This window comes from Artemia franciscana, chromosome 10 (genome assembly GCF_032884065.1).
Source record: "Artemia franciscana chromosome 10, ASM3288406v1, whole genome shotgun sequence".
NCBI classification, from domain to species: domain Eukaryota; kingdom Metazoa; phylum Arthropoda; class Branchiopoda; order Anostraca; family Artemiidae; genus Artemia; species Artemia franciscana.
The window spans coordinates 29,767,414-29,782,830 of record NC_088872.1 but is presented as its reverse complement, the minus strand read 5'-3'; the positions used below and the strand labels follow the sequence as shown (position 1 = coordinate 29,782,830).

General features: G+C 32.7%; 1 protein-coding gene across 14 annotated transcripts in view; it reads right to left on the bottom strand.

The window, feature by feature from the left end:
- The window catches only part of LOC136032042 (troponin T-like), a 49,031-nt gene that overhangs the window by 17,938 nt on the left and 15,676 nt on the right, over positions 1 to 15,417 (bottom strand). For 10 of the 14 annotated variants that reach the window (XM_065712132.1, XM_065712134.1, XM_065712136.1 and 7 more), the window contains 6 exons: positions 13,860 to 13,911; positions 11,334 to 11,462; positions 8,966 to 9,133; positions 6,857 to 6,949; positions 5,473 to 5,694; positions 2,485 to 2,555 (listed from right to left, as the gene is read on the bottom strand). In XM_065712132.1, the coding sequence (XP_065568204.1) occupies positions 2,485 to 2,555; positions 5,473 to 5,694; positions 6,857 to 6,949; positions 8,966 to 9,133; positions 11,334 to 11,462; positions 13,860 to 13,911 (735 nt within the window). Of the gene's footprint in view, positions 1 to 2,484; positions 2,556 to 2,751; positions 2,823 to 5,472; positions 5,695 to 6,856; positions 6,950 to 8,965; positions 9,134 to 11,333; positions 11,463 to 13,859; positions 13,912 to 15,417 lie in introns of all 14 variants that reach the window. The other 4 variants (XM_065712135.1, XM_065712139.1, XM_065712138.1 and 1 more) reach the window with 1 other exon arrangement.

The window sequence follows — 15,417 nt, the reverse complement described above, 5'->3', positions numbered from 1 at the left end:
ATACCAGTGAAAATGATCTATTAGCAAAACTGAGTTAGGGTACCTCATGGGAAACGGGTGTTCCTTTTTTTTAGCATGGTTTAAAGATAAACTTCCCCGTTAAACTTAAAATTTGACTAAATTTTACCTGTAAACTTGACCAGGTAAACTAAAAAGTTGACCGGTAAACTTAAAATTAATGAAATTTAATTATTTGAAGCTAGTACAAAATTTTGTCATTTTATCCAGATTATGTTAGGTTAGAACTTGTTCTGGCAGTAGATCCTTTCCCGAGAGTTTCATTTAGTTAACTATACAAGTTTCCAAGATTTTTTCATCCAGCGGTTTTGATTTTGATGCTAGGTATTTGATCAAATATTCAAAGGTATTTGACTGATTACATCATCTTACTGCGATATATATTTCGTAGCCTGTAGTTTTCATTTTGTTTTACAAATATCCTCTATATTAAATGTATATGAATTTGATATTTGAGCGGCAAAAGAATATTCAAAGTGTATTTTTGCGTAAAATTAATAGCTGATGATGAGTAAGAAAGCTGATAAGTCTTTCTTAGATTGGGAAGGTATTCATAATAGAATGAAGCAATGTTGCATTCTGTTCCCATTTATATGGATCATTTTGATAGACTTTGTCTTAAGGAACAGGGCAAAGGCTCCGGGGGAGAATGGAATAAAATAGGAAAGTAATACTCTCATAGATTTATATTCTACTCGTTATTTAGTGTACAAAATGTATGATTTTTTGAAAGTTTCGTGAGTTCAGGCTGCAAAAATAAGTTTGAAAATTAACGTTAGGAAGACTTAAACACTGGGAATACGTATTGAAGAGGTTATGCTGGTTAACGATAAGATCAATCAAATGGACAGATTTCATTTCCGAGGTAGCATTATTATTAAAGATAGCAGATACAGTGAAGATTTTAAAAGCAGAATAGCCAGTGTGGTTTCTTGCAGTTAAAAATATTAAGAATAGGAAGATAAGTTTGCAAACCAAAAATAGAGTATTAGAAGCTAGAGTTATGACATTGGTCAAGTATGGTTGTAAAATGTGTGTGCTTCAAAACACGGAGGTGAATTTGTTAAATATTTTCCAGACAATTTACCTACGGAGTTTTTGGGTACCCGTCTGACTGACCGTATTTCAAACAGTAAGATGTATGGAAAATATCGTTATGTCCCTCATTCTACACCTAAGGCCAAACAAAAAGCAGTTGTCGTCCCCGGCAACTGCTCATAGCGGTTGTCATAAGGAACTCCAATAAGGGACTGCGCATGCAGCAGGTCATAAGGAAGGTATTAAGAAACATTAGAGCATCTTAAGAGGTTGTAAAGAGGGAGGTTTTGAATAGATTTGAATGGAGGAGGAGCGTTCATAGGTGTTTGAGAGGGAGGTTTTGAAAAGATTGAAATAGAGGAGGAGCGTGAATAGGGGTTTTCCTTAGTCTAGAATTGTCGTAAGCCTTTTTTTGACTAATTTGTATAAGCGTAATAGAAACCAACCACAAAAAAGAGCCTAAATAAGATTGAAAGTAAAGATCAAGTAGGAAAACTTGGATGCAGCCTATATTGTGCCCATACTAAAGAATTTATTTACGATGGAGGTTATTATCAGGGGAGGACGAGGCCATGTCATAAAAACTAAAGAAATATATATAATAAATTATAGGATTAATAATTTATTGGGGAAAAATCCACCCTAAGGCTTCTGTCGTTTGTACGTGTCTGGTCCACATAGATTCAATAGCAGTCATGCAATATCAGAGTCAATTGTGAATCCTGGATAGACCAGCAAGGAACCCTGGAAGTGGTACTCACAGAGATGTTTTCTTATATGAAAGTAACTAAAGCCTGTTTGAAAATGGTCTCATACCTTGAATTGGGATATTTTAAACTAGGATTATAGCTTACTTATTGAAACTATGTTGAAACTATGCTAGACAAATAAGAAATTGTAAATTCCGGTATATTTCTGAATGATCTTTGATGCTTTGAAGCAAAATAAAGACAACCTTCTAGTAGATTCCGAATCAGATACCTGACCAACGTCGAATTAGAAGTAAGCATTGTTTTAAGTCAATTAACTGAGAAGTTTAATCAATTCTGCAAACTTTAGGCAGAAGGATTTCCAGGAAAATAATTATTTAATATTTGGTTTCAAGCATATTTGTAAGGATAGTGATATTTTTTAAAATTTAAAAAAAGTGTTTTTTTAAAAAAGTGTCAAATTGAACTTAATGGGTCGAAAAGATCAGTATCCAGTCTTTAGTAGGAAAGTAATTTCATGGACAAAGATGCACACACAGTTACGTGCCTGCATCTACATTCACCTGTTTCAAGAGGCGGGTCCAAACCCCTAAAACCCCTCTCCAGGGTAATCCTCAACTGCACTTTAAATTTGAATTTTGGTTAGTGGTACCTGGTTGAACATTGAGTTAGAAAAAAAATTAAAAAGTTAAACCTTATTGGATGTCAGGCAACTTACTCTGGGTCGAGTCCTCTTTTAAGGGCTTTGTGTCTCAATTGCTGCTTCTGACGCTCTTTGAGTTCTTTAAGCTGCGAAATTGACAAACATAAGAGAAAACAGTTAAAAACTAGCACAAAGTAGCCTAAAACAGAGTGTTAAATCTATCTAAAAATCTTTCACGATCTTGATACAGAAACATTGGACTGCAATATCTACTTTTATTAATCTTTCTAAACTTCTAAGAGGAGAGACAAATGGACGGACGAACGACCCATGGGAACTTACTCAGGGTCCAAGCCAAGTTTCAGTGCTTTCTGTCGATTCTGCTGCCTTTGTCTTTCTTTGAGTTCTTTCAACTAAAAGTTGGCAAAAAGTCAGGAAAAACACAAAAATTTATAGTTGCAAAAAATCAAAACACAAAATGAGCAATAAAAACCTGTGAAGAAAGTAAGGGATAAAATGAAAATATCCTTCCTTTTTCTTTTCGTTATGTTAGCTTTTTGATTTTCCTTGACTGATAGATAAAAGAGACTTGTTCAAATCTCTCCAGGTCAACTGAAATTCTGGGGATAAATTTGATCAGAAATGCCACTTTGGAGAGGGCTTGTGGTTGAGTCACATTCTCCTTAAGGTATAAAAAATATTTATAAAAAGAAATGGACAATTCCTCTGGATTAAAAAATAATGTCTTTCTAAAATTTGCTTATTACGACGTACTTTTTTCTCGTATGGCCTCCCACCCCTCGTAATAGCAAACCTCCCACCCCTCGAATAGCAAATGAAAAGTTGTCCCTGGATTTCATCAATAGCTCAAAAAAATCTAATGCTAAGAATATTAAATACGAAGTAGCATCGTCAAAAATAAACAAAAAATACCATAGCAAAATACGAATAAACGAAATACCTTACATTTCGAAGTTGCAGGACCTTTCCAAAAATTTGGGTATTAAGCTTGTCAATTGAACAAATCCAGGAAAAAAAGACAGTTATGAATATTAAATTTTTCCCATGGAACCTAAAAGAAGCTGCTAGTAATCTCACCCTCCAGAGACGCTATATTTGGGAAATCTCTAGAGAAAAGAGCCAAAATCGTCTCTACAGATATTACAGGAAAAAGAAATATTTTTTCCAAAAGAAAATACAGGATAATAATACAGGAAAAAGAAATATTTATGTTGTCAAGAAATATTTTGTTTTAGGTGAATTTGTATCATAAGATTTGAATCTATGAGGGAATGCGTTGTTCTTGACCCTGTCATCAATAAAGTTACATCTTTACTCCAAAAAGTAATTAGACCCTAGTGGTCTAATATTTTTTTTTTGCTTTATTAACTATCCATAAAACTCTATAATTTAAATTCAAATGTTTATTTCTCGCTTATTTTGGTTTCGAATGTGGGGGTATATAGAATAGCATATTCAACAGTGAGTTTTTCTCCCAATTTTGAGAAGTATTAGGAAAAAGTGACCATGAACAAAATTGAAAATTTTTCCAGCCACTAGCTCATCAAATTCAAGCGTAATTTTGTTTATGAATGTCATAAAAAAGAGACTATAATGACAAAAAAGCATTGTTAAGTTACCTATTCGTCAAGATTGTTGTTTTCTAACAAATATAGTGGATTTGAAGTTGGATTAGAAAACAAAATGTTTTTGGTGAAACATCCATCCAGAATTCAGTATGTTTATTTAACAAACAAAATAAACATGCAAAAATATTCAAATAGCTCCAACAGAGAGCTAAGCTGGAATTAAAAGTAATTGTTCCTCATAAACTACCACTAATTTACTGATCGCGATGTGAAGAAGTGTAGCAGACACAACCTGCAACGGAATATTACCTGATTGCTAATAAATAGCTGAATTAGATGAGAGAACTGAACACTTTTCATTTATTAGAACTACATTAAGCGAAATTGAGGACAATTTGCCCAAATCTCAACATGTACATTTTTATAAAGATGTCAATTTTTGTAATTTAAAAAAAATTAAGGACTGATTAATTTACTAGGTGATAAATTACTGAACAGAGGAAAGAATATTTAAATGTCAGATGCGTAACAAAGCCTAATTTAGAGGTGAATTACATTTAAATTCAGTAATTTAGGTAATATTTCAATTTAATTTCCCTTATTCCATGACTACCTACCTTGGTTCTGCCCTAGAATGGATGGGTGATAGAGTATCAATCAGCAAGTGAAATGAAATCATTTTCATACAATTTTGAAAAGGCTTAGGCCAGCTTTTCCTCTCACTTAGATTATCTATTTTGGCTTTTTCTCCAATTAGCCATAGCTCTCAACTTTTTCATCAGAGGCCATCAACTGGATTTTAATTCAAAATGAAGGAGATCTATCTAACACTGGGCCAATGCTGTCATTAAATTAATATTAATAAAAAACTTACTTTAAGAGGATTCAATTATTTTCTGCTTCGAGGTCTCTTTCCATTCCCAGACATAATTTTAAAATTTAAAAAATTTTCTTATTTCAGGAAATTGTTTCCTCATAGGTAGCTTGTTTATTTATTTTTCTGGATATATATCTCAGAGCATATATTTCATTTTAGGCAGAAAAAATAGCTATACAGGGTTTGGTCTCAAATGAAAGCTAGTAAAAATTTATTTAGCTGGTTGTTTGATACAGCTTGATATTGCAACAAAAGCCGAATAGAGACTTTGTTCAAACTGATATTCATAAAAACTTATTTCCAGCTACAATGTGAGGTTGTTATTGCCATGCGTCTGGGTCCAGAAACTACTTTAAAGGATATTTAGTTGCGCATGGAATTATTTTATATACAAAAATGTATAGATTTCATGCGAACAAGAGAAGCGTGTTCATACTTCTTATTTAAGTATGTATTATTATTAATAAAAATAATGAATAAAAAAAAATTAATAAATAAAATAAAAAAATTATAAAATTAATAAAAAAAATAAAAAATTATTAATATAAATAATACTTGCATTAAAAACGGTTTATTTTTATTTATTTAAAAACTTACATCATAGTCTTGGCGTTTTTGCCTTTCTTCTAAATCGTACTTCTCTGTTTCAAGTCGTACAATATTCTCCCATAAATCTTGAGCTTTGGCTTTGAGGCTGACAAGGTCGAGTCCATCGATAACCAAGGGTTTGATACGAATGCTTAAAGATATCCTCTTCTCTTCTTCTAACTGTTCTTTGCTTTTCAAAAGGTCCATACGAGCGGTTTCAACGTTGGAAAACTAAAATAACGCCAAATGTAAATACTAAAAATAATCCAATTTAAAAACAAAGAATATTCTACGCAGTAAATAGTCAATTGTTAGCTGCTAAACATTAGAGAAAATAAAAATATGCTTACAAAATATATTTACGATTATATGCTTTTGTGCAAGAGAAATAATTGCGGTAAACGAAAAATCAACTTTAGGAGGATTGACAGAGAATTGACAGGAAATGGAGAGTCTTGGGTCAGCAAGGACTGTCATCTATGACAGTCCTTGCACGACATTGCATGACAGTTTTTTAATGTCTATACACATTAAAAAAAAGGGCAAATTTTAGTTCTTCTTTGTTGATAATTGAACCCCTCTTTCCATACCTAATCTTCTGTAGCATCTTCTTCTTTCATAATTTTTTTTCCTATTTTATTCTGTAGCTAAGACTATTAGATTAAGCTATTTTTATTACAGCTTTAGTGTTCTTACTGTAATTCCCATTTTGTTTTGCTATGTATTTTCTTTTATGTACTAAAAGTATTATATTTTGATTGGTTAAATCTAATTTTAACTTTCTTGTCTTCTATAAAAAAACACATTAATTTTAATTTATTACTGTTGAAAAATTAAAAATAGCAACTAATAGAACTTAAAAGGGATAAAATCACTCAAAAAGAAGGAAAACCAACTTTGAAATCTGAAAATGCTATGGGACGTTTGTTGTTTCAAAGCGGTGAGTAAGAAACTTGTCTAATTGGCAGAAATGACATGATTTGCCAATCACAAGTATTAAGAGGCAACTCATTATTGTACATTTAGACAGACAACTTAAATTTTATTTAAGCTTATTCACTTTAACTCATTTTATAAGAAATTTGCCTTTATTTGACTTGTTTGTTTATTTGATTTGTTTTGCAATTTATTTTGCACTTTCTTTCTTTGCAATTCATTTTGAATTGTAAGTAGTTTTAGTTTTTCATCTTTTCCAAGTATAATCATGTAATTTTTGTTATGTTTTCCTTGTTAAAAAATTGCCCCAAGAACTTTTTTTGAGTCAGCAAACAAGACAATTATCAATTCCTTCCACTCTTATACTTTATGACTGGGCCCTAAGAAGCTTACTTTTTCATCTTTTTGTTGTTTTTTCTTGATCGATCGGCTCAGAATTGAAAAAAATAAAACTTACTTTATCAGAGCTTCCTGAGGTGGTCTTAAAATCGGTGGCTTGAGGCTCTTTTTTTGCAACAACTGTGAAATTCGGATTGGCTGCTTTCTGGTCCTGCAAAAAAATAATAAATCTTAAAGTCAACATTATAAATATCAAAATAGTCAGCTTTAAGTCACACTAAACCTTAGAGCCAGTCAAAAATGTTTTCAAATACTTCATAGTAAGTCTTAACATTACTCGTAATAAGTGTGAAAAAGTTTAACAAGTCTGAACAGAAAAATATGTCTTCAAAAGAAGAATAAGTCTGGTAAAGTCAAAAGAAGTTTTTCAGAACTGTCTATGGCGGGTACATTGATTTCATAACTATGGTGCAAAAACATACCATCAAATGAACACAAATCACTACTATTTTTAGGAAACTTCTTCTATATATTTTTAGCAGATCGCTCTAGTTGACGCTTTGCAGCAGTGTCCCAGAGACCATCTAGGTTTAGGCTAATTGTGCCTGTTTCACGCAATAATTATTATAATTATTTATATTATTGATATTTATATTATTTATATTTATAATTATTGACACTCCTAAATTTGCCTAATGTGTGTGCCATGCCATTGAAATATGATAAAGGAGCCTTAATTGGACTGTTTTCACTTGAGTTAACTGTAGCGCCATCTTATTTGCAAAACTCGTAGCATTAAATTTGCTCGGAAGAACACCAGATGACAGACCACTGCCCCACGAGTTCCTGTCTAACCGTAAGAAGCGGAAACGATGCCGCAAGCATGGCGGCAAATGAGATCGGCGAATGATCCCAGTTTTTGTGTCACTAAGAACAAACAGTCATGCTCCAAAAACCGAACCCCGTCAAAGTATCCTTGCTGAGATAAACTGCGTGATAGTGTGATTTTTGTCTATATACAAGATTTTGTAAAAAAAAACTGAATTTAGCTATGCTACGATAGTTTCTAAATATACCGATCTCTCTCTCTCTCTCTCTCTCTCTCTCTCTCTCTCTCTCTCTCTCTCTCTCTCTCTCTCTCTCTCTCTCTCTCTCTCTCTCTCTCTCTCTCTCTTTGTCTCTCTCTCTTCTTCTATAAGTGTCATGGTGAAAAAAATAACTAGCCTAATAGAAATAAAAAAGTTATTTGATAAGCTAAAAAGTCTCACCTGTGGATTAAGAGTATTCAAAGAGGCTATTAAAAAGATAACATAAATTTATCCCCTGAGAGCGAAACTATTGTATTTGCTCCGGTCAAAAACTTATTACCGACACCGAAGACAAACTCTCCTTGTGTTTTTTTTTCTTATCTAGAGATCTTGGAGATACATGCGAGCAAATTTCTTCTCTGCTGTTGCAAACCTATGAGAGCTCAAACTTTCAAACGAAATTTTAATCACAGCCGATTTTTTGTAGATACTTCATTTTGCTCCCAGAAAACGATAATTGGATGACGTTTTAGTTGTATTTTGAATTTCTTATATTTTACTGATATTCCTTAACCTTTTTGGTTGCCACCCAGGGGGTATAAAAGTAAGAAGAGGTTAGTCTAACCCATTAATGCATGAATTAATTTACCATACCATTGATGGTGACTTTAAAATAAGCTTATAAGGGATACTTAGGCCAAAAGAGAAAAATAGAAGTGCGACTTTACAAAGGATTAAAGGACAATTAAAAAAAAATTATATAAAGAAAAAAAGCATTGGTGTTTACAGTGAAGGGTAATCGGTATAAATGTTTGAGGACACGAGCCTGGGCACCGGTAGGGGGTCATTACATCTCCCTTTCGTCCCTAAAATACAAGAACACATTGTAAAATCTATAAAAATAAAAAAAAAAATACAAAACACTTCCATTTAAATCTTTGTAGAACAAAGCTTTTGACAACACTTGCTCCCCATTCCGGAAAAAAATCCCTGTCGGTGGTCACGGACACAAATAGTTAATTATATGGAGTTTGGGTTCCCGATGGTACTTAAAGAGTCTGTCCCTTGAGGCAGACTCTAGTGGCTTGAGTATAAAATCTTTGAATACAATGGTTTTAAAATGCTTGTAAAAGATGACAACTGTGAGACTAAAATGAAGAATACTGAATACTTGACTAGTGTTTTTTAGAAAATTTTACCTTGCGGCCTGCCTGGAGTGCCATCTGTTTCTTCTTTTCAATTTCTTCAAGCCTCCGTATTTTTTCGTTCTTTTCATCTTGTCTTTTCTGTTCAACTTCCCTTCTAAGACGATCTTCCTCTTCTCTTTTCTGTATAGCTAAACGCTTATCCTCTTCTTCACGAAGAACCTGAAAATTATGCAACCATTAAAGAAAAACTTACAGATTTCCAATTCTTTGAAAAAAAGAAATTAAATGGATTAACACTAAAAGTGCCTTGCTAAAAACAATAAAGTGATTACAGAGCTTCTACACAAATAATGGTTTTCTAAGAATCATAACGAAGACAGTGTTGATGATGGGGTTACCCCTTTTTATGCGGACCAGTATGACACATATATTTACAGAAATGTTTCATTCTTTAGTATATTATATATATATATATATATATATATATATATATATATATATATATATATATATATATATATATATATATATCGAAAATAAAAATTTACACGTTCTTATTTAAACCTCATACTTATTCTAATTTTTTTAATTTAGTTTATTGCAAACAGAATAACACCAACAAAATTACTAATAGTCCCCCTAAAAAGATAAAAAAAACTTCTGAATTTGTAGCTCAAAGTACAAAAGTTGATATTGCATTGATTACGAATTCTAAGCGCAGAAGAAGAAATGTTTTGTGCAGATCAACATAAAAATAATCCAAAATAGTAAAATTGCCAAGTAACGTTTATCCTATTACTATAAAATAGAATAAACTGCTCTCATATAGAGATACTGCGCAAGACTAAGTGCTCAGAGGCGGTTCTGACCTCTCTTGCACTCAGGACAAAATTTGAATAGCCCCCCCCCCCTTTGTCTCCCAAAAGTTTTGAGGCCAAACATTAAATAATTTTCAATTTATTAACAAAAATATCACACACCAATATTAATTAATTATGTTTGGTTTACTTACTATTATTTTACGAAGATATGGGAGAATTAAGAAAATTCGGATTCAATTTGCTAATACTTACTGCTAACTGCGTCACCTACTTTATTTTTGTAAAAATGAGTTTAGAAAATTGCAAAATGATTATAACCGTTATATTTTTTGTTTGAAAATTTACTATTTAAAATTTCTGCGTTAAGGGCAAGCTCCCCCTCTGTCTCCCCTAGAAACGCAGCTGTACGTGTTTCTATATTCATATTCTTTGGCTAACTTGTAATTTTAGATATTTATTTTTCAAATCCAATGAAAAATTTGAGTTCTTCTCATTTGGGCTCTTTACTTTCATACTTTCCCTTCCCCCTCCCCCTAAAAACAAAGTCCTGAATGCAGCCTTTTGGATTATACACCAATTTGTCTCTTCCTTAGAACTAATTCTGTATCTATCTGAAGGCTCAATGAAAGTTGGGGTGAAACTAAACAAAATGTTTTTAAGGTCAATACAAATTTCACAGCGTTAGGTAAATTCCCTGTTGTTTTACAATTCCAAACATTTCCATATAAGGGCTTTAAGCCTCTACAGTGGAATTCTATAATCCCACCTCTGCCTCATGGTCGTAGAAACTTTGGAAGATGGTCACTCAATCAGAAATTGAGAGTTCTAGTCCTTTTGGAAACCAACCAGCCGCGGGGGGGTATTTGCAACAGGGGGTATTTTCTGCGAGGGAGGCATTTTCAATTTTCCACTGGGGTATTTTTTTGCGGGGGTATCTTCTGGATGGGTATTTTTCGGGGGAGAGGGGTATTTTCCATGAGGGGTATGTTCCAGGGGCTGAGGGTAAATACCTAGAACTGTAAACAGTGAAAGGGTGACGGAAACACCACTAACAGAGATACAAAAAAGAACAATAAATCTGACATCCGATTTTCTTAGTTTTTGTGACAACAACACAGAGCTTTTATATGAATAATCTTGACAGACATTTATATCCTTACTTTATAAACAAACAATTCCACCAAGGTTGAACATGCAAAGATTCTAACTTGTGTTTTACCCATTGATATTGCCTCATATTTTTAGAATACTGAAAAACTGAAAACGGGGTTCAGTTGCACGGGGGTTCAGTTACATAGGGGTTCAGATACACGGAGGTTCAGTTAAATGGGGCTGAGTTGCACGGGGGCTCAGTTGCAAAAGGGTCCAGCTAAATGGGGTTTAGTTACACGGGGGTACAGTTACACAGGGTTGGGGGTTCAGTTAAATGGGGTTGAGTTGCACGGGGGCTCAGTTGCACAAGAGTTCAGTTAAATAGAGTTCAGCTACACGTGGGTTCAGTTGGATGGAGGCTCAGTTGTATAAACCAAACTAAATTTCCTCATTTGAATATATTCTGTGAAATAAATTAATAGCTAAAACCAGAATTGTAAGCGTACCTTCCTCTTAGCTTGTTTTTCTTTGAGTCTTTTAAGTTCCTCCTCTTCTTTTGATCTTTGTTTTCTCCATTCAGCAATATATTCTTGAAGTTGGGCATCCAATTCAGCACGCTTGGCATCTTGGCGGGCCTAGAAGTTATTGTTTTTAAAATAATTTTTTTCGTGTAAAAATAAGCATCCTGAAATTAATTTTCATAGTTGTCTTAAAGGCAGTGCAAAATGTTCTCAGTAAGGAATTCAAGGACTTTCGTGGTGACGGTATTGAGTTCCAGTTTGAAAAGTGTACAAATGATGAAGTGATTAAGATAGTGAAAAACATACAATCGAATTCTGCTGGAGTAGATGGCGTGAATCTTAAAACTTTTAAAGCTATTATGAAGTATATACTACCATGCATCCTACATGTTATCTCAGATTTACGGTTTGTAAAATAATTTTTTTCGCGTAAAAAACAAGCATCCTGAAATTAACTTTCACAGCTGTCTTCAAGACACGCATCAAGCTATTCCTAACAATGAAAAGTGAACGCTGAGAGTAATAAAAATTCATTTTTATAAATTTGCATGATGAATTCAAACAAATGCAAACTTTTTATCCAGTGGTGATTTTAGGTCTGGTCAGGGGGGGGGCGCTGATCCTAATTTCTATAATATCTGGCATTAAATACCTTCTATTTTACATTTGTAAACTCCTATTAAGGTACTTAATTGACTAAAAAATTGTCACAATTGTAATTTTGTATACCTTGTCCCCCCCCCCTAGTTTATGAGGCCTAAAACCGTTACCGTTTTTATTTTAAAAGTTTCCTGTTATAAATTCTTTTAGTATCCTGTTAGAAATTTGCTATAACGGTTGCCCCCTGGTTTATTGAAATCAATCCATTTAAATGTATTACAAGACACTCCCAAAAACAGGTGCATTCTTGATGGAAAATACACCACTGAATTTAACATATCAAAAAACCCTAACTTGTATGAAAATTTAGAACCAATGGTGGTGGAATATTGGATTCGAGCTGAGTGAAACAAGAGTTTCGAGTTGTGGTACCCGTTTAAAGTAAAAGAAAAGAAATAGCATCTCAGCAAGGTTCCGTTGTCACTGTAGTGATTGAAATTTTTGCCTAAATAGGAATAAATGATATCGAGTGTAAATTCTGAGGCATCCAATCAATTCAAAACCTTTGAAAACCCTCATAAGACCTACTGATGATATATAATGTTGACATATAATGATGTTCCTGATCACACATAATGGGGGGTTGGCTCATCCCGTCCATAAACATATATGGAGTCGGTTTAAAAAGAGCAATTTTTACAGATGATAATTTGAAACCATTATGTGAATGAATTGACGCATTTTAAACTTCATGTATCCAAAACTTTCCATAGGTGCACGCTAGCTTTTAAGGGCCTGACGCCTTTAAAAGAAAACTTCGATCTCCGTATTTTTCACCTTATCATGAGAGATCCTTGAGGTCGATCATGAGGGAAAGGAAGAACTATAGCTTAGCTCTTAACCCCATTCATTTGTACGAAAATATTGAGAGTAAGTGTTAAGATTGGATGCTAAAGGGTGGTAGATCCCATCTGATTACGGAAAGATTTATAGCTTAAAATGAAAAACCATTTGTTTTTCATGATGGTTCTAAATATGGAATATTTATAAAGTATAAAAGAACCCATCGAAAGTTATTATCAAAATAAAATCTCGATAGTTCCAGAAAGGGGTAGAAAAATTCCCCAAAATTCAAGCTTGATGAAAAATATACCACCAAATTTGGATGCCATTAAAAAAAAATTTGATTACTGTGAAATACAATAATTCCTTTTTTTAAAGAGCAATGATCGCATAATGATGGGTGTGGATGGTTTCATTTGAACAGGAATCGAGTCAAAGATGAAGACGTGTCAAAATTTTCAGATGGATATTTTAATTAGAGAGGCCTATATAAGAAAACATATTTTCGAAGATAGACTGATACGTACAGCAACAGTGACAAAGGACCCAAAATTATGAGGAATTTGTTCATTTTACATATACACTAATAAATATTGAAAAAGTGTAGCTTCAAAGAAAGACTTAATATTTCAAGTAGCATGGCTTTTGTCTTTCAAGTCTTTTGTATTTTTATTGTTGCCATTCTGATAAAAGCTGTCGAGAAGCAGAAATTCAGTAAAACTTGGAGCTTAGAAAAGTTCACACAATTTTGAGATTAATGATACAATTCTTATGACATGTTTAGATTCAGCACAAACGTTAAAAAGATCAGTTTTTTTAGTACATAAATAAACAGTTATAATCTTGTTGATTGCCTTTAAGAGCAAAAATAGAAGGTTTACGGTAAGAGTTATAAGGTAGGGATTCATATTCTTCAGGACAAAAATGGTAGTCTCATATATTTCTCGAACCTAACCTAAGGTGAGCCTTTTTGTAAGGGTGCTAAAATTTACTTAAATAAGCCCTAGTTAAATGGTAAAATTTCCCTTTTTTAATTAACAACTTTATATTTAGACAATGATCAGTTACCTTCAGAATATCAGCACCTTGAACGTCTCCATGTTCTTCAACTGCTGGTGCCCTAAATAGATACAGCAATAATATTAAAAGTATATTCACAGTCATCAATAACACATTAATCTTTTTTGTCATTTCAAAAGGTAAAAAATTATATTTCAGTAGCTGGGCAAATACGAATTAGCAACTGCAAGAATATAATGATTAAAACCGGCTCTAGGCTTTCAACTCTCAGTAGGATTCGAACCTACGATTGTTTTGCTACCCCTTGGAAATAATAGCATATAGAAAAAAACAAAACCCCTTGGATTCATTTTAATCCCCATAACACACACTATTTGGTTTGTTTTAATCTTTTGACTGTGTCATTCCAAATGCAAAATGAATGACCTCTAGGAGGTGTGCAATGTGAATAATTAACAAATTTAAAAAGAATATATATACATAGATAACAATATTTTCCGCTAGCTATAAATTTTTTTTTTCTGCAATTACACAATTCCTTTTCTAATATGTTGTTTAGCTCTTTGTTTAACACGCTCCTTGGCCTTTCATGCGGATCGAATGTTTATGCTGCTATTTTTTGTGTTATGCTGTGTCAAACAATCGAAAACAAAAATGAATTGAAGAAACCGGAGCTAAGGGAAGCAAATATTTTCGCAAAATTTTATGAATATATAACTTGATTCGAACTGCTAATTCAAAGAGTTTACATGAATTTTCTTTGACTCAACACAAAGTAAGCCAAGGAGTACGTACATAAGCTACTAAAAATTAAAAATCGTATTCCATATTTATTCACAATTATGAACTTATCAACGATTGAACTTTCGACGTACGTTATTACACTATAAAGGTTGATATTCTAAAGGAGCTTCATGATTTGCTGATAATTTTGAGAACAAAAATAATATCATCAAACGAATCGATCAAATATTGAACATATGTGAGTTGTGTTAGAGAATTTAGCTTAAGTTTTATGTCAATAACCCATTTACCAAGAAAATTTTTAAAAAGGTTCTTGTTTAAGCTTTTTGGTTGAAATGAAAGGATTTATTCAACTTTCTTCAACCGGTAAATTACCGTATTGCAACCGTTTGTGTTTCCAATTCCCCTGTTCTGGAATGACCTATAGAACAATATTTGGTTGGCCACTCAACATCCAACCATTCCTTGATAGGATTAGGAAGTTTATATAAATTTAAAATAAATATTTTATAATTTTATGACATAAATTTTTATACTTATTTTTTAACGTATTTTCTTTTATAAAAGCGTAAAAAAATAGCTCCATCAAATATTAAGAGCAACAAGTTTCGTGAAGCACTAAAGGAAAGTCAGTATTTTAGAATTTCTTAACAAGAAAAACTGCCTGAAAGGGTCCAAGACAATCACAAGGTCAAAACACTAACAGTAAACGTAATTTAAACTTTAACAAAATAAATAAATATGATAAAAATGGGTTATAATTTTTTACTGTAATGTTAAAATAGGGATGAAATGACAACAAAATCTGTCAATTACACAAACTCAGAAGTGCCAATCATAAGAAAACGAAATTGTTGTAGCA